The sequence below is a fragment of the Neovison vison genome, chromosome 11 (assembly GCF_020171115.1).
Source record: "Neovison vison isolate M4711 chromosome 11, ASM_NN_V1, whole genome shotgun sequence".
NCBI classification, from domain to species: domain Eukaryota; kingdom Metazoa; phylum Chordata; class Mammalia; order Carnivora; family Mustelidae; genus Neogale; species Neogale vison.
This window is the reverse complement of record NC_058101.1, coordinates 22986371-23009142: the sequence shown is the minus strand read 5'-3', so window position 1 is coordinate 23009142 and position 22772 is coordinate 22986371. Positions and strand designations below refer to the sequence as shown.

The following is a 22772-nucleotide window of genomic DNA, read 5'->3' as shown; positions in this document are numbered from 1 at the left end:
GGGCGCCCGGCACAGTACCGGGCAAGGATCAGCCATTACAGAGGGCGACGTAATTATTCTGCCTCACTGGTGACGGTGATTTACCGTGGGAGCAGCAGAGGCTGAGAGCAGCTTAGACCCCTAGCTGGAACTGTGCCCACAATAAATCTACAGCCTTTTTAAAAGACACATTATTATCTCTCTGATCACTCCTCTTTTCTAAATATAGTGTGGGGTTTTAAGTGAGAAAGCTTCAGCAAGTTACCCTCCGGGGGTTCCAAGAAACATGAACTGCAGGACTTGGGTTACATTAAATCACCTTCCATTAAGTTCTGGTTCTGGGTAGTCCGACAGCTGTTCCCTCCGTCCCCTTTGCTAAAAAGGGATATTCTTGACTTTCTATTTGACCTAGAAATGAGAGGATTTTCTGTGGGCAAATTCTCCAAAGTGCATCTGACTTAATTAGTAAAAATCATTTTAGGCTTGGGATCCAGGGTCTTGGTTCTAGACTATCCTGAGCACCCATTACAAGCTTTTAAGGCTCAGCTGAGAAGAGGTCAAAATGCCTAATGCTCTGGTCTATAAAATGGGAAAAATAAGACCATCTCTGCTTTAGAGCTGAGACTACAATTGTTGGAAGTGCTTTGGGCTCCCCTGGGAGAGATGCTAGGGCAGTTCCAAGTAGTGTTATCATGCATAACTAATTGTCTTTCCATCAGCAGGGGAAAATAGAAATTAGAAAAACTCTGGATAGGGTTGTGGGTTTTTTTGTTTTTGTTTTTGCTTTTTTTTTAAGTCAGCGGAAGGAGCCAACATTGCATCTGGAGGTTAATAATCATGGGCAGTGTTGCATTCTCTACCCTAAACAATATTCCGAATAACATAGGAACTCTTAAAAATAGATAAATGAATCAGCGCACTTAATGGGACATCTGCTTCCACTCCCTTCAGTTGTAATGTCAGATGCACAGTTTTCTTGGAAAACTCTAGAAAAAGACTACATCTTAGAGCCCGGGAATTTTTTTTTTAAATATGAAATCTCCCTGAGTATATACAATCTTAGCTCTGCCGCTAAGGGGAAGCCGTGCGTGATATGGTGGAAAGACCCTTGCTATCCTGGCAACTCTCTCCCTCTTGGCCTCAGTTTCCTCGTTTGCCCGCGAGGACTGAATTTACAGCCGATCGCTCAAGTCCCTTCGAGCCCCGACACTCTCTCTCGAGAAGAGATTTGAGAGCGGGGGCCTCAGAGGGCGCACAAGTCACCTCTTCGGAAGGTTTTGCTCACGGCCCTGGGGAGAAATTGAGCTGCGGGAGGAGGAGGAAGCCAGGCGAGAGTGGACCGGGGCCGCAGCTCCCGAGCCGGAGCAGGGAAGGCGCGCTCCTCCCGGCCGGCGGGGGAGCGCAGCGAAGCGCGGAGAAAGGTGGTGGTGAGGAATCTGAACGGTCCTGGGCTGGGGCTGGGGGCGCAGAGGGGGGCGCGGAGCCGGATCGCTGGGATGCGGCGCGGGGCGGGGGGGAGCGCGGCGGCGTCCGGGCTCCCGGGGTGCGGCCGGTAGCGACCGCAGGTCGGAGAAAGGCGAGCGGCACCCCTGCGTGCGCGAGACGGCCCCGGCAGGCCAGGGTCGGGGGAAGGGGGTGCGGAGCGCGCCGGGCTCACCTGGGTCTCCTCCTCGGAAAGGCCGGCCTCGGCCGCGATGAGGCACAGCGTGGTGGGGTCCGGGTGCTTGTTGACCTTGTTGAAGTTGTACTCCAGGATCTCCACCTGGTCCTGCGTGGGGCCGCTCGAGGTCTCCGCCGACATGGTCCCGGCGCGGCTGCGGGGAGGCAAGCAGAGGCTGCGGTGAGCGCGGCGGCGGGCGGGGACGGAGATCCGGGGCGCGGGGCCGCCCCTCCCGCGGGCGCACCGTCGCGCCAGTCCCCGGCCGCTGCCGGTCGCTCCCGGCCGAGCCTCCCGAGGGTCCGCCGGCCGAGCCGCGCGTCTCCGGGCCTCCGGGCCTGCCCGGGACTGGGGGGTGCGGGGCGGTTCTCACGGCAACTTTCCCCGGGGCCCGGGCCCGGGGCGGCGGCGGGAGGAAGATGACGCGGCGCGCCCTCCTGGCCCCGAGGCTCTGGGGACTACGCGGGAGGGGAAGAAGCGCGGCGGCGATTTTGAAAATCGCCTTCAAATCCCGCCCCCCCAACCCCACCCCACCGCGGGAGAGGGAGCTGCGCGGGGACAGTACCGACAGGTCGCGGGGGTGGGGACACGTCTCACCGGTCCGCGCGTCCTTCTGCCTCTAAAGTGGTTTCTAGCCCAGGAGGGCAGGTGCACCCCACCCCTCCTCCGAAGAAACGACCCAGAGGACCGAAGTTACTTCTCAAAGTTGGGGAGCTGGCGCGGCGCTTCCCATCTCTGCCTCTTACAGAGCTGGCGACAGCGTCCGCAGAGATATCGGGTCCTCCCGCCCGTGCTGGGACCGGGAATTGAGCATCAGGGGAAATGTCCCCTGGAGGGCTTCTGTGAGTCACTCTGCAATCTGCCACCTCCTCTGCCATCCCGCCCGCCCCGTCCCGCCCCCCCCCCCCCATTATCCCGAAGCCAAGAATCCACAGCCTCCAGTCAGCGCGGCTGGTCCCTGGCCTTGCGTGGTCTGGACACGGTGGCGTAGCTACTGCCGGGAGCCCCCTGCATGACCAGCTTCAAAGTCTCTTGTATTTCCTTACTTCAGAGCCAAACACTGCTCTGGCAGGTTTGGGGTACCAAGACTGCCTGCTGCATCCTCTCCATGTCGAAATAGCCTCTGAACTGGGTCCAAAAAAAGGAGGGGGGGGCAGACGTGCGTCCCTCCTCTCCCTTCCCACAATTTAAGAGGTACGGAGGTGCCGGACGTTGCAGTCTGGAAGCTGTCCGGGAGGATTTGGCAGAGACAGGTCAGGGCTCGACTTCGCTGGCAGTAAAAGAGAAGCCCAAGTGTGGGAATCAGGTTGGTTTGTTGTTTAAACAAACCATTGCAAAATCATCCAGCACGGTCCTGAGTCGGTTTTGAGGTGGTTTGTGCCTGGGGAGGAGCCGCAGTCTGCCTAGGAGCCTGCCTAACGTCCCCGATGCTGGGACACGGTTTTCTGGGACCTGCCTCCTGCGGTCCCTGATAAAGGTCTTTACCGCTCTTCCGGGTCACTTGGAGAGGCTTGCAGGGTGGACAAGAAGCCATTCTACTGGGAGGAGGTCTTGGGCTCAAGGCATTTGTCAGGTCAGCAGGAAATCTCTGTTTTTAGGTGAGTTATATGCCCCCTCCCCCATTTAAAAATCTGTACCGGTCATTCTAGGTCAGAAACACCTCCTCTCCTGTTGGCACCTGTCTCCCCTTTTCTTTGAGCCAGAAGTTCAGATCTGGAAAGAACCTTAGAGATGAACATTTTCAGTCCTCTCCTGGAAAAGCCCAGGAGAATGAGGCACAGGAAGACTTCCTATTCCAGCGTGCCCAGTTAAGGACCAGCACCCTAGAGGGGAGAGCCTTAGCTTTGGTTTCGGTCCTGCACTCTTCGAGACCCTTCTCAGGAGGCCATCCTGTCTTTAGGCTGGCAGAAAAGATCAGGAGGGCAACAGTTTAAAGGCAGGGGCTTTGGAAAGAGCATTGACTGTCCTGATAGGATACCAACTCCAGCCAAGCTGCCCACTGGAAACACCCAGCACTGCTCATTTTGCCCAGAAGAGTATAGGAGGGGAGACACTACTGCCTCGGATTTTATTTCTTGGAAACCTTCCATCTAATCCCATGGACACAGTTATGCTGCCTCTTTTCTAGGAGAATTTTTGCTTTGTAGAATTCTCAGTCCTTCAGAAATGTGAACCAAGCACATAGATTTCTAAACTGGACTCAGATTCAAGGACTGCTCTGCATGTACTTATCTCTTTTTGTTACATACTTACTATTACATAACTCAGAGGCTCTTACGGTCCTTACATTCAGTCAGGTGCATTTTCTTTTCTATTTGTGTGGCTTCCTGTTACAGGACTTTGTATGAGGTTTCATGGGTAGCTTCCGGTTGACTTCAAAGTTCTCCGTGGGTTAGTTGGCTAAGGGCCACTGGACTTGTTCGGCTGCTAAGGAGACTTGTGGGAGGTCCATGTGAACGTACCTACTTCTCCAAGATACACCGAACAAACAAATCTGACCTCTAGAGTGAGATCAATCTGCTGTTTCTCCACAAAACCTAGTTTCTGTCCTTTCAGCCCTTGTCAGCGGACAAGTGTTTATGGCTGTTGCTTCGTTTCTTCTCTCCTTCGCTCTCTTTTCAAGGAAATGTAAAAACCAAATCACCCTGGTAACCTGAGCTTTATAAAGCTTCTCAACTCTTTCCAGTAAGCAAACTGTTGAAAAGCCTCTCTGAAGGTAGTCTAGACAATTTCAGATGAAAAGAACTAAACATATTTTTAAAGCTCCTTAAACTTTAATCTCAGCACAAGTTCTGTTGTCGCGGTTGTTATATTCATAACTTATGGAACATTCAAAGAGTAATGGGTCCTGTAGTCGTGTTTTCTTTCGTGGTCAAGATAAGGCAAAACCTTTTCAAGAGGTTAAATGAAAATGGCCGGCTTTTTCCTAATTAATCCCAACACCTTGTTGGCGGTTTTGCCCTTGTCCCCTAACCTGATAGTTATTTTAAAGCTATTTCCCTGTATGAGCTAGCACACAGACAGTGCTACAAACATGTAGAAATTCTACAAGTTCTACAAATTCTACAGGTTCTACAAACCTGCAGAAATTGCTGTGAGCTCACAGTTACTATTTTCTTCCTCTCCCAGCCATCGGACTTCTTTGTAAAGCCACTAGTAGCAAACCAAATGGTTATCAGTGGTAGATACTCGTAGACAGTCCCGTGGTGAGCTGGCCAAAAGAGAAAAAAGCCATGGAATCATTTTTTAAGGCCATCTCCCAAGTTTCTTTGGCCCAAATTTCCTTCGTGTTCACTGCAGACTTCCACGAACCCATGACTTTGATGACTTTTTATGTGATGAAATACTTCAGAGAGAGATTGGGGACCGGCAGAGGGAGAGGGAGAGAGAGTCCCAAGCAGATTCCTTGTTGAACGTGGAGCTGGATGTGGGGCTCAGTCCTACAACCCTGAGATCAGGACATGAGCCAAAACCAAGAGTCATGCCAAAACTATGCTTACCTGACTGAGCCACCCAGCTGCCCTTAAAGGAATAAAGTTTTTAAAATACACAAATACACACCAGAAAAAAAAATTTAGAACCATGTTACTAATCTTCTTCTTTTTTTTTTTTTTAAGATTTTATTTATCCATTTGAGAGAGAGACAAATAGTGAGAGAAAGTCTGAGAGGAGAGAAGGTCAAAGGGAGAAACAGACTCCCCATGGAGCTGGAGCCCAATGAGAGACTTGATCCTGGGACTCTGGGATCATGACCAGAGTTGAAGGCAGTTGCTTAACCAACTGAGCCACCCAGGCACCCACTATGTTATTACTCTTTTTATATGTATGGTCAGGAATGGGGAAATTGCCTTTAAAATTATGAATTATTGGGACACCTAAGTGGCTCAGTCAGTTAAGTCTGTGACTTTGGCTTAGGTCATGATCTCAGGGTCCTGGGATGGAGCCCCCCCGGCTCAGGCTCCATGCACAGTGGGAAGACTGCTTGTCCCTCTGTCTCTCCCTCTGCCCCTTCCCCTGCTTTTTCTCACACAAATATATAAAATCTCTAATTTTATTTAAGAAATTTTCTCCTGCTTTCAAAAATTTAGAAATAATATAAAACCCTTTGAAAATCTTTCAGAAAAATGTATTTTTATATTGAAATCAGAATTTAAGAAGACAGGTCATTAAAAGAAAAATTCCACTTCATACAAATACCTGTAATTGATTTAGAAGCCAAAAATTATAGTGGAGAATATTTGACAAACTTGACAAATGACTGTCATTCTCCTATTTCTTAAAGTTTCCTGTGAGAGAACTGCTAAAATTTAAGTTATCATTTATATGGGTAACTTGTATAATAGAACTTAAAACTGAACATTAGGCTATGAATATACCATATACATATAACACAAGAGGATTCTGAATAGAAATAGAAATATACATATATATATTTTAAAGATTTTACTTATTTACTTGACAGAAAGATCACAAATAGGCAGAGAGGCAGGCAGAGAGAGGGAGGAAGCAGGCTCCCTGTTGAGCAGGGAGCCCGATGCGGGGCTCGATCCCAGGACCCTGAGATCATGACCTAAGCTGAAGGCAGAGGCTTAACCCACTGAGCCACTCAGGCACCCCAAAAAATATATTCTTAAATGCTATTATTCATTCTAGTTTTACATATTTAAAAAACTAAAGAAAAAAAACAATAATAACTGATTATATGTAAATTATGGAACTATAGATAATGTAAAGTTTTTCCTTTGTATCTTTTTCTGGTTTTCTCCATTTTCTATAATGAGCATTTATTACTTTGAAATTAGGAAGTTTATTTTTTCTTAATAAGGTATCCCTGATAAGACCAATGATCCATCTTGCCCAGTTTTATCTGATTATTGGGAACAAATTACATTTCAGTGCCTGGGTGGCTCAGTTGTTAAGAGTCTGCTTTTGGTTCAGGTCATGATCCCAGGGTCTTGGGATCGAGTCCCACATCGAGCCCCACATCGGGCTCCCTGCTTGCCAGAAAGCCTGCTTCTCCCTCTCCCTACTCCTGCCTGTGTTCCCTCTCTCGCTGTCTCTCACTCTGTCAGATATATAAATAAAATCTTTTTAAAAAATTACATTTTCAGGGAAAGCATGGAAGTTGTTTTCTATCAAGTCTACCTAGAAGATCAGGGAAGTAGGTACTTTCATTTTGAAAGATCATTAGATATTAAAAGGATTATTTGTAATATACATGTAAGTTATGAAGAATAAATTAACATCAGTGAACCCCATCCAATTTAAAAATGAAATCATGACCAAGACTATGAAAGCTACTTGTATTTCCTTCTCAATCCCACCCTTACGGCTTATTTGCTCCCAGAGGAAATCAAGATTCTACCTCTTGTATTAATCATTCCCTTGATTTTTAAATTAGTCCTATCACATATGTATGGATTCCTAAAAGAACATATTATTTTAGCTTTGTATGTTTTTGAATTGTATAAAAGTAGTATTTTATGTGATTATTCTGTGAATGCTTTTTTCCCATCAACATGTTTCCAAGATTCATCTACATATCTGCATGTAGAGAAGTTCATTTGTATTCAGCGCTGTTTCCATTTCGTGAATATACTATAATTTAGGTCTTTTCTTGCTGGTGGATATTTGGATTGGTTTCAGTTTTTTGCTATTATGAACACTGCCTCTTAGAACTTCTTTTTTAAACATTTTATTTATTTGAGAGAGAACAAACAGGAGTAGAAAGAGAGGGAGAAGCAGGCTCCCCACTGAGCAGAGAGCCTGCCATGGCGGGACTCAATCCCAGGACCCTGAGATCATGACCTGACGGAAAGGTAGAGGCTTAACCTACTGAGCCACCCAGATGCCCCGGGAATATTTAATCATATGTCTTCTGAAGTGCATCTGGCAGGGTTTCTCTAGGGCATGCACCTGTGGAATAGGTCGTAAGATATGTGACTTTTTTTTTCTTTAAAGATTTATTTATTTTAGGGAGAGAGAGAGAAAGAGTGTGTGAGCAGGGAAAGTGGTAGAGGGAGAAAGAGAATCTCAAGCAGAATCCCTGCTGAGCAGGGAGCCCTACTTGGGGCTCGATCTCAAACCCTGAGATCATGACCTGAGCCGGAAATGAAGAGTCGGCCGCTTAACTGACTGAGTCACCCAGGAGCCCCGAGATATGCGGCTTTTAACTTTATAACATATTATCAACTTCTTTTCCAAAGTTGTTGAACAAAACTATACAAACGGTGCATAGCATTTCCTTTGCCCCACATCCTCATCAATACTGCCAAACTTTTATATTTTTGCCAAAATTGTTATGTATTCTTTTCATGCATGAGTAATACCTAAATCTCTTTCAGCTATTTATGTATGCAGCTTGCGTAAGTTCTTGGGGCTAAAGGCTCCATATGTTTACTATTTACTGTGTAAAAGTATTTCCTGTTCCAGCCAAGCAGGAGATTTGAGGTATTTTTTGAGAGTTTAGGGTTGTCTCTAGGGTAGCTTTTTCTTTCCATGGGTCACCAAAAACAATGCAAAAGATGTATGGAAAACCAATTATAGTAGATCTTTTGTCTGTCTGATTCTAAAAATGTTCCTATTTTCCCTTTTACAGAGTACCTGGAAGTCAGGACTTGACTCTGTGCTTAAAAAAAACAAAACAAAACAAAAAAGACAAAGAAAACACAACCATGTTAACCATATCAATTATCCACCCCTCCATCCCCCACTCCTGCAAAGTGAATATATCAAAGTCTCCAAATGAAAACAGTGAGTATGAATTTCCAATGACCCAGGAAAAGAAAAAGAAAGGATGTAGGGATAGACAGGAAGTCTAAAAGAGACTGTTAGGCTGTGGGTTTAAAACGGTATAAACATGAAAAAAAAACACATAACGTGCTCAAGGGTTTGGCCTGCGATGCCATGAGCACGGGGTGCTGAACCCCAGTTCAAAACAAGTTGTTATTAGTTCTTTGGGTCTGTCTTTCTCAGTAATCAGAATGGAATTAGTCCTGTTTTGCAGTTGAGAAAAGTTAACTGATTTGTCTGTAGCATCATCGGCAGAAGGCTCGGAATCCTACCGTTTATTCTGGCCTAGGCAGGAAATGTAGTCTGTGGTATCTTGGGCAACAACATTGACTTATACCTTTAACATATATTCTTCTCGGGGCGCCTGGGTGGCTCAGCCAGTTAAGCAGCTGACGCTTGATTTAGGCTCAGGTCATGGGCTCAGGATCACGAGATCAAGCCCTGCATCGGGCTCCAAGCTCAGCGTGGAGTCTCCTTGTCCCGCTCCCTCCGCTTCACCCCTCCCTACATCCCCACTTGCTTCTACTCTTTCATTCTCTCTCTCTCTCTCTCTCTCTCTCAAATAAATAAAATCTTTAAAAAAAAAAATATATATATATATATTTCCCTATGCTCTACTGATGTCAGAGATTCTCAGATATCACCGGATCACCTGTTTGGATTGTGAGGTCTAATTGGCGTTGCTGTCCGTTATTTTAGCGACTAGCAGGTGCTGGTGGCAGCCAGGCTTTCCCAGTGTGGGGCGAGCACTGCTGACTGGCTATGGTCTCTGCAGCCTCATTCCCTTAGCTGCTTCTGCAGGCCTCTTAGAAACCACCCCACGTCTCCTGAGAAAGCCCGGTGTCTGGCTGACACCAGGGTCTCAAGCATAACAGACTTGCCCATCTCCGGTTTTGTTCTGACTCCATTGTTTGGGGTATGGGTAAATTGGGGACATTTGTTCAGGTTTGTGCAGTAAGATCTGAGTTCCTGGTTTTGGACTCCGTGTAACAGCTTCAGGTGCATGGAGAATCCCCCGGCAGCTCACAGCGACAAGCACCCGTCCTCCCAGAACATGCTGCACTTGACTCAATGAGGCAGGAAGACTGAGAGCCCAACTTGTCCTTGAATACGTGCCATTTCAGTCGGTTGCTGGCCCACCCCATCCCAAGGACCTCCCTGTGCCCTGGGTTCTGTCAGGCGAAGGTGTCATCAGGTTTGGTTTTTGATGCTTCAGCCCTGCTTTGAGATGGCATCTCTCTTTGCAGCTGGAAATCCAAGGCTTTAAAATATGAAGTCCTGGGGTGCTTGGGTGGCTCAGTGGGTTAAAGCCTCTGCCTTTGTTTGGGTCATGATCTCAGGGTCCTGGGATCGAGCCCCGCATCGGGCTCTCTGCTCAGCAGGGAGCCTGCTTCCTCCTCTTTCTCTGCCTGCCTCTCTGACTACTTGTGATCTCTCTATGTCAAGTAAATAAATAAAATCTTTAAAAAAAGAATATGAAGACCTGCCTTCTTTTACCTTCCGCCTATCTGATGTGTGCTGTTACGTGCTGTGTAGAGCTGCTAATTCACTGTACTATTTCCCAGGAATTCCGCTTTCAACTTGCTTTCCTCTTGCTTTCGAACCCCCCTATTCCAGGAAACCCAGCAGAATGAAGAGAAAAGTGAAATTTGACTTAGTACAGTCCTGAGTACAAACAATTAAAAGCCCCAAGTACTGACCATTCAAGACATCACTTTGGGGGCAACTGGTGGCTCTGTTGGGTAAGTGTCTGATACTTGAGCCCGGCTCAGGCCTTGACCTCAGGGTTGTGAGTTTAAGCCCACAGTTGGGGTCCATGCTGGTTGTGGGGCCTACCTAAAAAGAACAAAACAAGGGGTGCCTGGGTGACTCAGTCATTAAGTGTCTGCCTTAGGCTCAGGTCATGATCCCAGGGTGCTGGGATCGAGCCCCGCATCGGGCTCCCTGCTTGGAGGGAAGCCTGCTTCTCCCTCTCCCACTCCTCCTGCTTGTGTTCCCTCTCTTACTCTATCAAACAAATAAAATCTTTAAAAACAAACCAAAACAGAAAACATCACTTTGCCAAGCCTCCGTTTCTCTCGTGTGAAGAAGGGATACGACAAACATCGTCACCTAGCTCCCAGCTTTGTTGTAAAGTCTATATGATATTATTGTAGGGGAAGTCTTTCTAAACTGTGAAATGTTTGCTTACAGAAGATACTGTTCTTTCAACAACTGTGAGCTAGGCCTTCCGTGGGGTGTCTCCTGAGGACAATTGGTAAGAACAGTTGATAGTTTCAGTCTTTCTGGGCTGCAATTTATTAAAAAAAAATTTTTTTTTTTACCTGGAATGGTAGAGTACAAGCATTGAAATCATAACCTTTTGGAAAAAAAAAAAAATCAAATGCTGTCTGTATTGCTTCATCATTAGATGTATCCCTGGATGGAATTTCTCAAAACTAATGGGGTGGGGATGGGCGAGGGTGAGGATGTGTCTGTAGCATGTTTTCTCATTAGCACTTCTACACTGTGTGTGGATTTGAATTTAGTCGTTGGATTTTTCCCCCCTCATTTCTCACTGGCACTTCTTAATTTCTCCTCCCATCTGTTAATGAGGAAGCATTACTATACAGAAGATGAGTAGTGAGGAGTCAAAATAGGAGGAACAAAGACTCTATGAGCTAGTGAGTAGATTTGTCTAGGCTGTCTTGGCTTATAAGAATAATGATCAAATTGAAATTGTTTCAAAATAATTTGTTGCTGGCCTGCCTTCTCCACTGAATGATCTGCTCCCGTGTGGGGGATGGGTCTTACACATTTCCATCTCGCCAGCATTCATTAGGAGAATCTGGCACTAAACAGGTACACATCATTTGTCTGCTGAGCTGAACTTAGCCAGTGGCATCTGGTGTGACTTGATTGAGGACATAAGTTGGAAAGACAAGGTTTTCAACAACCAGGGCTGACCAAGTTCAAAACCAAAACATTACATTGGAAAAAATAACTTCCCTGCCTTCTAATATCTTTTAGTCCACACTGCCTGAATTAGCACAGAGTTGGTTCCTGTTTTTGAGTTGCATACAGACACCTCATCCCTGCTAGCACAATAACAACATACTTATTGAGCAATTACTCCATGCCTGGCACCGTCATACGTCTTAGACAAGTTCAATCCTGTAGCCAACAGAGGAAGTAGCATTACGGGACAGGCACTCTTCTTGTCTCCATTTTATCCATGTAGTAACTGATGTAAATGGAATCTTCTATCCCTTTCCCCAAGAGATGTATATAACTTTCCCCAAATACAAGCCTAGTGAGTGGTAGAGCAGGAATTCAAATCCAGAAAGTCTAGCTTCTGCATCCACGTTCTTAGCCACTACACTAGATTTCCTCTTTGCAGGGAGTAGCCGTGTAGACAGAAGAGCCTTGAAGGGTGGTGGTGGAAAGAGGAGAAGTAAAGTCAGGCGGTGCTCCTGGGACAGAAGTAAGGCAGTGTCCTGCGTCTACGCCGGCTCCCCTGTGGGGCAGAGCCAGTCTTGTAGCAATGACCCCCTCCCTGAGGCATGTTTCAAAACAGAAACATGGTGACCAGACGTGGCTGTGACCCAGCGAAATGGATTAGCTAGGGATTTCAGTGACTGCTACCAGCTCCACCAGCCGGGCTGGCTTGCTTTTCCCCACATGCTCTTCTCTAATGGGTACAGACATAATTGAAAGATGACATGATGTGAAAAATATAGTGGACAAGTGAGAAAAGAGGTCAGCATTTGACAGAATGAAACAGAAAGGTTGGCTTCGACCAGACCAGGTAGATCTTAGTGACTATGGCTGCTACTTACTCCCTAGATTTACAGAGTTTAGTCAAAGTGAGTAAGGAAACTCCTGCAACTGTTGCTGAAACAAGTCTGTCAGTGGTCTAGACTTTCTACAGCCACTTACAGAAAATAGCAAGATATGAAAAGGGAGGGGGCGGTGTCTGTGAAGGTCTTCCAGCAGTGAATTAATCATTAATTAACCCTGGACAGAAAATTCTTTGTATACACAGAATTCTCTTCACTGGTAGCCCAACTCGTGCTCTAAGTAGAAGCTCTGTAGGTAGAGACGTGGGGGAAATGGTTAAAGACAGTAATAAAACCTTGGGCTTCTTTGTTCTATGAAATAAGTGGAGGAATGAGTCAACCTACTTAGAAATAAACAGGCAAATGAAAGAAGGCAACCCCCCTTGCTTAGTCTCCTCACGGGAGATCTGCCTGTTGTTTCAGTTGCTTTTCCGAAAGTCTATATAGTGATCGTTAGGAGTTCAGAAGAAGTTTTCTCTAGACAGAACGCTGTAAACTGTAGGTAGAATGCCAGGCTTACTGACCGACCGGAGGGAGTGTAACTAAAATGTTTGTTACAGGAAAAAAAAAAAAAAAGGTAGAAACTCATCCTGTTGAAATATCTCGGGAAATGTAATAAGCTATCCTCTCACTTTGAAGGCAAATGCTTAAGAAACAGCAGTTTTAATTAAGCCTTGGCTCAGAGAAATGAGGTTCTGGTACAGATATTGAAGGGGGTTCAGGGAACATTGGAGGAGGCTAAAGGTTTATAGCCCAAATCTGATGTATCCCAAGAGTCAGGAGCAGTCCCTGACACATTGTAGGGTGTACAGTGAACACGTATTGGATTCAGGGTGATTGAAATTTATTTTCACTTTGGGAAGTGTGACTTACCCATAAAAATATAATCATTAGAGCTGTGTTCGGGTCAGAAATGGAATAAAATGGGGGAAGGGGAATGCTGAGAAGCACTGATGTGAGAAGTAGGTTGTCATAATTAATAGGAAATATAGTTTCCTATAGAAACTATATTCTATAGTTATAGGAAAATATAGTTTCCTATAGAGACATAATTAATGAACAATAAAGAAAAAGTCAGAGATTATTTGGCACAGTCCTCACCTCCTCCTTCTTCTACCCAAGGGACAAGAGGGTGGTAGGAAAGGTCTTGTGCCTTGCATTTCCTGGGGCAGCCACCAAGAGGTGCTGTCAGGCCAGAACAGTTCAGTTGCTGGCCTGAGCTCTTTGCAGGTAGGAGAAAGAAGCAGAAATAAAATTATTTTGAGTGTACAACATTAGTTACAGAGGGAGTGTTGTATATCTTTATTGAATTACATAGAGGGGAGAGATTTTAAATCCTCGTTAATGAATGAAAATATTAAACTGGTATGGGATATTGGATAGAGCACTGGGCAAAGAGTCAGACCTGCATTTCAATTTTAGCTCTTCTACTTAGTAGTCACATGACCTTGGCTGAGGTGTTTGGTTTTTTGCAAGAAACAACTTAGAGGGGCGCCTGGGTGGCTCAGTGGGTTAAAGCCTCTACCTTCGGCTCAGGGCATGGTCCCAGGGTCCTGGGATGGAGCCCCACATCGGGCTCTCTGTTCATCAGGGAACCTGCTTCCTCCTCTTTCTCTCTCTCTCTCTCTCTGCCTACCTGTGATCTCTAGCTGTCAAATAAATTAAAAAATCTTAAAAAAAAAAAAAACTTAGAAAACTATAAAATGACCTTCATGTTTCCAGAAGTGTAATAGTTTATTCATCCAGAAAAGTGAGCATGTTGGGCCAGATGACCTCTGAGATCATTTCTCCTCTAAAATTCTGACGCTTGGCATGGCTTGGGTTTAAATGATCATGCTATTCCCCAACAGCAGCTTGCTAATGTCACTGACCTGAGAAAGGGGAATGCAGTGGCTTATTCCAGGCTCTGTCCCTGGTATCCTGAACACTCTGTGCCTAGTTTCTACTTCAAAGGACCACTGAAGAGCCCACAACGCATTTTGAACCAAGGTGCTCTTTAATATTTAACCTGTTAAATTAACGTGACCAAATAATTTGCCGTCTAACCTGGAGCATCTGTGTGTAAAGGGGGTGCTGTGATTAATTACAACAAGACAACAGCATACGTCAGAGCATCCCAGGCAAACCTGGATATCTGGTCCCCGTAGTATACATAAAACATTCGATTTCTCACTTAGGTGTGGGATAGTACCAATATTCCTGTTGAATTTAGGTATCCATTACTGCTGTTAGAGTTTAGCAAGATGCGGTTCTGAATCTTGGAGGACAGAAACACATATTCCTAACCTCGGTAATGAACAGGAGGCTGCTTTTTGCTCTTAAGAAATCATGTGGTTGCAGCTTTGTGGTCACCAATCAGAGAGCACACTATAGCTTCAAATTTCCTGACCTTTCATTTTTACCACACTTTGAATAGGTAGGATAGAAATTTGTCTGATGGGGTGAATATGCTTGGGCTTCTGCCTGCTTTGGGTATTGTTAGTATGGTTGTGCTAATGCTTAGTAAGTGTGAATATTCATTACGTCCCAAACAGAGTTTGGTCCTATGACCAAATATAAACAAAGGGACAAAAAACCGCATGTACTAGAGATTTCCACCCGCCCAGCCATGTGCTCAGGGCTTTTCAAACCAGATAATCCAGGAGGGGTGAGACTTGTGAAGTAAAGTGATTTATCAAATCTCTTTGAAAATGTCTCATGCCCTAATACACCAAGAAAACAGATTTTTAGACAAATAGATTTCTGTTATGAGGGGGGGAAATCTTTAATATTTTCCAAAGCAAACCATTAAACAAAGAGAAATTTGTACTGCTAAGGCTAGAAGCAAATAACAAAAAGACCACCTTTCTAAACTGTTTGTGGAGAGGAAAAATGGCACAAGTTAAAATGGCAGGTTATAAATATCCTTTTTTAAAAAGAGACTTATTTATTTATTTTGGGGGCTTCAGCTGATTGAGGAGCCCAGCTCTGGGCTTGAGTCTCATGACCCTGAGATCGTGACCTGAGCCAAAACCAAGAGTCAGACACTTAACCGACTGAGCCACCCAAATGCCCCTATCAATGTCCTTTCTATGTTTTAAGCTTCTCATTTTGGGTAACCCACTTAGCTTCCTAATTCTGCTTGACTTAGAAGACATTAATGAAATTAATTAGATTAATAGGTTGCAGGGTAGGGAGAAATAGGTTTCTTTCTTAGAAGAGGAAGGGTGCTCCAAAACTTAAACACTAATGATAGAAATCAGCCTGGTATTTTAAAAATCTAATCCAGTGAAGCCACACACAGATAACTGAGAGTTGAGTAGGATTGTCATATGCTCCTGTAGCCATCTAGTCGCTTGTTTTTTCCTCTTCCTCTGCCTGCCGCTCTGCCTACTTGGACTCTATCTCTCTGTCAAATAAATAAATAAAATCTTAAAAAGAAAAAAAAAAGAAAGAAAGAAAAGACTCTTTGAAGAATTATCTCTATGCAGATGTACTTCAATCAATTATTCTTTTTTATGGTCCAACCACCATTCTTGTTTTATGACTGTAATTAGGTAATGAATAAGATGACATGCACTTGGTACTTTGTAGCTCTCCAAATTATGCCAAAGTCCAACCATGCATGTTGCTTGTTGCCATGAAACTCAGTTATATGGGCCTTATTTTTTTACCCACTTGTTTTTATGAACAGGTGTTCAGCTAATGGGATAAACAGAGGGTGTGCTGCTAGAGCCTTCTTATTAACATCACAAGATAATTGAAAAAGACGGATACTCTACAAAGTCCAGCCCAGGGGATAACTTAACCTACTGTAGGTCATGTCGCTGAGCATTAGAGAGATGTTGCAGAAAGGCTGGATGAGGGGGCACCTGGGTGGCTCAGTCAGTTAAGCATCTGCCTTTGGCTGAGGTCTTGATCCCAGGGTCCTGGGATCCAGCACCTTGGAGGGCTCCCTGCTCGGTGGAGACTCTGTTTCTCCCTCTGCCTCACCCCCCAAATCATGCTCTTCTGCTCACTTTCTCTCAAATAAATAAATCTAAAAAAAAAAAAATGAAGAAGAAGGAAAAATGCCGGACGGAGCCTCAGAAGACCCTCACTCTGCTTCCGGAAATGTTACTTAAATTTCCAAGTGACTTTGGACAACTTAATTGCTTTGAACTGCCATTTCTTCATCTAGAGCTGAAGGTATCCCCACCTGCTACACTAATCCTACCCCACCTGCCTCACAGAGTTGTTGTAGGATTCAATAAGATTATGCTTATGAATAGCACTATAAATTATAAACACTATATAAATACAAGATATCCCTATTATGGTTCCTATGCCTTTCCTGGTGACTCAGGATCTGCTGTTGGGCAACTGAATGCCAACGGGTTTTGCAAACATTAAAATAGCAAAACATTCTAGAAACTTCACCCAACCCTATTAATAAGGTCCCTTAGAACATTTAATTTGCTTTGTTCAGGTAATAAATGGCCAATATGGAGAAATGAAATGCTTCCGGAACTGACCAGCCCAAGTTGAAGAACATGATGTTGAAAAGGAAAGATCATTGAAGATCACACTCTTTAAGCTCCAGAATATTATTTCAGTCTCTTATTAAGGAAGTTACTAAGGAACTAAGAAAAACTTCTAAACATTTGAAAAACTGGACTAGTACTTGTGATATCATGTGTTTCCATTTCTTACAGACAATTCAATATTCCTCATCGCTTAAAGAAAACATAGACCATCTAGCCCACCCCTCTCCCTTTCCTGTTTCCCATCAACCAGATCTAAAGAGTGCTCAACCATAAGTAGGAGTATATTTATTATGGCATCATTTGTGAGACCTGAAAGCAGCAGAAATGTTCAATACTAGAGGATTCAATAAGCAAAGCGTGCATAGAAATAGGAGACCAATAAAAAGTAGTTAGAAACAAAGTGTTAGATACATTAGAAATATAATTGGCAACATAGGTCAGTCTTAAGAATATGCTGTTAAGAGAACAAGATAAAGGGTGAGTGGGAGAGCAAATAAGTAGAATGAGAAGGAAAACCCAAGAAGGGTCTTCTGTGTACCACAAATTAAGGAATATGATGACACGAGCCTCAAAACAAAACAAAGACTTTAAAAATTAAAGGACTGTTGGGCTGCCCCCTCTTTCAGAGTTTACTTGTGTAATTCTTCCTGAGGTATTTTTGCATAATGAGGGACTGCTTCCTGGCTTACTCAGTACCCTTCATGCTGCAGCCCACACCAGCCCTGGGTTGGTCCGTTTCCTCTCAGCTGGCCAGGTGAAGAGCTGATAGTTGACCGCCATGATCACCCTCCAGGCTTTTCAACACTGATATCAAATGGTTTTCTAGCCTTCTCTTATCCAAGTTATCCTTTTGCTGTTCCTTATTTTATTATTATTTAGCCATTTAGTCGCTCTTCTAAGCTAGCTCCAAGGACTAGAAAACTCCCTTTTAAATTGTGGAACCTGGGGTGCCTGGGTGGCTCAGTCAGCTAAGCATCTGCCTTTGGCTCAGGTCATGATCCTGGGGTCCTGGGATCGGGCCCCACATTGGGCTCCCTGCTCTGCAGGAAGCCTGCTTCTCCCTCTCCCACTCACCCTGCTTGTATTCCCTCTCTCTGTGTGTCTCTCTCTGTCAAATAAATAAATATAATCTTTAAAAATAAATAAATAAACAAATAAGTAAATTGTGGAACCTGAACCAGGCATAATGCTAATGAAAGAGGAGATGACCTCCCCCTTTCTTTCTTTCTTTTTTTTTTTTTTTAGTAAACTTCCCCCTTTCTTTAGTCCTGCTTCATTCACCTCAATGCCAGCCATCTCCAAAGGATGCCATTCTATTCCCACAGAAGAGCACGAAGAACACACAACAGAAGGACAGATACTTCCATGTACAAGTTACTGAATTAGAGTATTTTCTAGGGGTGCCTGGGTGGCTCAGTGGGTTAAAGCCTCTGCCTTCAGCTCAAGTCATGATCCCAGGGTCTTGGGATCGAGCCCCACATCGGGCTCTCTGCTCAGCAGGAAGCCTGCTTTCTCCTCTCTCTCTGTCCGCCTCTCTGCCTACTTGTGATCTCTGTCTGTGAAATAAATAAATAAAATCTTAAAAAAAAAAAAAAAGAATATTTTCTAAAACAAATTTCACTCCTGGGCATCAGTAGACCAGAAATTTAGAAAGGAGTGAGGGGCATAAGAGCTAGAGACATTGTTTATATGAATTTTCTTAGGGAGAAACCATACAGGAAGGAAATGAAGACTAGACTATCAGTGAAGACTAGACTATCTAAGTAGACCTATCATGTCCTCAAGAATTTAAGGAAACTTCCATTATGATCCTCTAGACCTAGTGGCTACCGTGGCAGCCATTAGTTTCCTGCCCAGGACACACTAAGAGATCAGAACCGATCGATGTCTGCCTTAGATTGTTTCTGGTTTTGTTTTTAACATCAAAGGACAGAGTAGCTCTGAAAGATCTGGAGGATTTTCATGTTTGGTCACATTTTATCGAAACTACCAGGAGCAAATTACAAGAAATCATATGAGAATAGGTAAAAATTAACTTCCCTACTTTTAAAAGAACTTCTATCGTTATCCAAACATGGCCATAAGCTAACATTAGAACCTGAAGCAAATAGAGTAATTTGACCTTGTGATGAACAATTCCTTGAGCCCCTAGCATTCATGTTGAACTTCTGTTTGGCAAGCCAACATAAATATACCGGCTCTCCATCTGGGCTGTCGGGACACAATGCTTCCCACCGGGAACCTGAGTCACAGAGCGAGTAAGTGACTTGGCAGGGACCAGAATGAGGTGTGGGGAGGGCTGGTACCAGAGCCAGCTCAGCCACCAAGTCATCGTAAGATGCAGGACAACTCATTGTACTCTTGAACCTTTATGTGTGGTATTCAGAGGTGACCATGTAGTTTATTGCTCAGGTTAAGTACTTTTGGAAATGAAAGGAGGCGCTATTAATAATCCACTGGAGGGCCGCCTGGGTGGCTCAGTGGGTTAAAGCCTCTGCCTTCGGCTCAGGTCATGATCCCGCATTGGGCTGGGATAGAGTCCTGCATTGGGCTCTCTGCTCAGTGGGGAGCCTGCTTCCCTTCCTCTCTCTCTGCCTACTTGTGATCTCTATCAAGTAAATAAATAAAATCTTTAAAAAAAAAAATCCACTGGAACAAAGATATTTCAGACTCCCTCTGTTTCAAAACTTCATTAGAGCTGAATGAGAACTGAAAATAGGACCCAGGTTCCTGAACATCAGACTCCTACTCCCCTAGGCTCGACTCTTGTCTGCCGGGACTTGTCTATACTGGGATTCTGTGGAAGAGTGTTTAACCTATCACTTGAAGATCGATGAAGGGAGTTTCCCAGCAAATAGAAAGGACAACCTGACCTGTACCTGTTTGGTCATGAATCCACACACCCAAAACTCACGTGTGTTCAGAATCAACAGCACTGACATGTCAAACCCATATTGGGGTCATTGAAGGGTGGGGCGGTCAAGGGACCCAAAGCCAGGAAAAGAACAGGTACACATACCCCCTGCACCAGGAGAATCCCTTATAGGTTGTTCTCTACCAGCCTGCCCAAGGTGAGCTGGATGGCTGTGGTCCAGGGGCTGCCGCGGGATCCTCAGGTGCTGGCTTTGAGATAGGCAGGTAAGTACTTTATAAATTACCGCGAGCCATATGCCACACTTCCGCCCACATTTGCATCTTTGCACATGACCATCCCCATTCACCTGGCTTTTTAAAAAGTTCGAGGGAGCCATCAACACCATCTAAAAATTAATCTGGGTTCATTCATGACACAGTCTTAAAAAAAAAGTCCAAGTGAGTTAAGCCATTCCACAAGAAGAGAATTTGAAAACAAAGGGGAGGGGGATGTATTCAAAGACAAGCCATCCAAGGAAGGCAGAAATTCTGTCACTGTTCTACAAAAATGATGTTTATCAGCTGTGCAATCATATCAACTCATTTTTCAAAAAACAGTTTTTGGTGAAACTCTGGCCAGAGAAAGAAACATCAGGCTTCCCAACAGCAGCATGAAACCAGTGTGGGCTGGCCACCTGATGCCAATAGCCTAATCCGTTCCTCCGAACTTGAGTGCCCGGTCTCCCCGGAGCCAGGACAGTGCTTACCTTCTCCCTCCTCTCCTCGATGCTACGCGATCACGGGGGAAGACTCTGTGCCCTCCGGCTGCCCAGCCGCTCTGGGCTCCCAGCTGCCTGCAGACTCTGCTTCCCTACAGGTTAATCACACACCTGGCCACACCCCTCTTTGGAGGCAGGACGTGCCACATGCCACTGCCACTTGCCGAGGAGAGCTGTAGCAATCGCAGGCTTCTGAGGGAAGACAGGGCTGTCAAGGACCCAGAGTCCCAGGAACTGAGGGGGTCCCTTGTCCCCGGCTGCAGGACTGCATCCCCAAGGAAGGAAGCCCCTTGTCACTAGGACAAGGCCCTGGCCCTGCTAGTGCCAGCTGTCCACGCAGGAGGGTGAGCCATGTAATACCTGTAAAGCCCTGTGAGCAGAATTTCCTGACGTTTTATCTCCACTGTAGTGTCCTAAGGTGGCTCTGTTTTTCAGAAAGATATATGCAGGCATCTCCAATAAGCCCATATGCATTTAACAAAAAATAGACCAATTCAGACAAAGCATCCTGCATAGGGAATTCCCTGCAGGATGGGATTTGAGGAATTCTGCTCCAAACCCCCAATCTTGGTGTATTTTCCCCCAGCAAGTTGCTTGGAATTTTTACCAGTCGGGATTATACATTTCGCCTACAACTTTGATCCTCCTGATTGCCCCAAATGGTAATTATATTTAGATAACATTTCAAAGAATTCCCAGATACATTATCTTGCTGGGACCTACTTAATATCCTGGGACATAACTCATTAAACAATTATTGTCTATTAACATCATAACTTTAATTAGTTTTCCAGAGATGGAGAAGCCAAGCCTGGAGGGGATGAGACCCTGGAAATCAGATACGTTTGGACTAGAAGGGAGCGGAGAAACCAACTAACACACGGAGCCGGCCCAGGCAGAGCAGGGGCGGTGGGCGGTCCCAGGGGCACCCCTGCACCCACCCGGGAGCCATGGTGAGGAACAGACAGGAGCAGCAGTAGCCCCAGAGGCAAACTTCACCCCCTCACGCTGCTGCCCAGGACCGACTGGAACTCACACAGAAATCCACCCCCACCCCCACGGTGCCAGATTGGCTCCTTCCAGGGCTGAGAACTCGAGCTGATCCCCACAAGAACCACTCAGCCACCCTGGGCACCTCAGCAGAGAGCCTGGTGTGTCTGCTGCGGGACTCTCCATTAGTATAATCCCCTGGCTTATCCCAGACATTTTGGGAGGGAACAAAAGGAAGACTTCGTTTTGAAACATCCCTTTTGGCCATCCCTTCTCACGTGTTAGCACAATCCCTAAATAAAGCACCTTTGTGGTTCTGAGTAATTCTTTCCGCTGGCTGCCCCGAGCCTGTCTGGGTTCCAAGAATTTGCATGAAATGCGCTGGATGCTTTGTCCTAGCTAGAGCTGCCAGTGTGGCAGTCCTCTCAGTGAGGACCCAGGAGCGTGGTCTCAGGGCTTCCTCTTCCTCTGAGATCTGCTGTCTTCCCTGGGCCACGGGAGGGGTGGTTCTATGGTCAGGGACAGACCCACCTTCTCTGGGCTTCCTTAGCCGCCTGTGGCAAAGGAGAGGTTGGGGTTTCACTGGTTCTCCTCCCATGCCGTGCATTAGAATCTGGGGATGGGGGGGTGGAGGGGGCTTTAAAAAACAATGCCCAGGGATCCTTCTTAATTGGTCAGGGTGGGGTTTATCCTGGGTATTTTTAAAAACAGTTTTCCTGGTCTGCAATTGCTGAGTTAGATCATCTCTGGAACCTTCCAGGTTCTATACTAGCCCTCAATCCTGACCCTCTGATCCTCCATTTTATTTATGGAATTAATTTTTTTCCAAACATACTTTTTATTTTCAGTATGCTGTATAGGCTGAATTTTTTTTAGAAATGCCCTTAATTATATAGAAAAGCTGTGTTGTTAAAGTATTGTTTGTTGAAGCATAATTGCCATAGACTACCACACATGACTAAAGTGGACCATCAGATACATTTTCACCTGTAAAAAATGGTTACCACAATCACATAGTGAATATATCCACCACCCCCAAAAGTTTCCTGGGCCCCTTGGTGATTCCCTTACCTCTCTTCTCCCCCCTCCTCTTCCCCAGGTAACTGCTGATCTGCTTTCTGTTACTATACTTTGCATTTTCTATCACTTTATATCAATGGAGTCATACAATATGCTCTAATTTTTGCCCAGCTTCTTTTTCTTAAGATTTTATTTATTTATTTGACAGAGAGAGAGAAAGAGATCACAAGTACACAGAGAGGCAGGCAGGGGGGCCAGGGAAGCAGGCTCCCCGCTGAGCAGAGAGACTGATGCGGGGCTGGATCCCAGGACCCTGAGATCATGACCTGAGCTGAAGGCAGAGGCTTAGCCCATTGAGCCACCCAAATGCCCCTTACCC

At 45.3% G+C, this 22772-nt stretch overlaps 1 protein-coding gene and 1 long non-coding RNA gene across 6 annotated transcripts in view; one reads left to right on the top strand and one right to left on the bottom strand.

The window, feature by feature from the left end:
• HOPX (HOP homeobox) overlaps positions 1 to 22772 on the bottom strand; it is a 29404-nt gene that overhangs the window by 4649 nt on the left and 1983 nt on the right. Inside the window, exons 1-2 of one of the 4 annotated variants that reach the window (XM_044224297.1) lie at positions 20372 to 20461; positions 1637 to 1793 (exon numbers count right to left, since the gene is read on the bottom strand). In XM_044224297.1, coding sequence (XP_044080232.1) covers positions 1637 to 1780 — 144 coding nt within the window. In that variant the 5' untranslated portion in view covers positions 1781 to 1793; positions 20372 to 20461. Of the gene's footprint in view, positions 1 to 1636; positions 1794 to 2233; positions 2496 to 2682; positions 2931 to 20371; positions 20462 to 22772 lie in introns of those variants that run through there. The other 3 variants (XM_044224298.1, XM_044224295.1, XM_044224296.1) reach the window with 3 other exon arrangements.
• Positions 2883 to 21480, top strand: LOC122889280. 2 transcript variants are annotated; one of them, XR_006380865.1, is made up of 5 exons: positions 2883 to 3234; positions 8235 to 8389; positions 9422 to 9623; positions 10046 to 10170; positions 21170 to 21480. It is a non-coding gene; the product is annotated as an uncharacterized LOC122889280 (long non-coding RNA). The 2 variants fall into 2 exon arrangements; XR_006380864.1 differs by lacking the exon at positions 21170 to 21480 and having other exon boundaries at positions 10046 to 10264.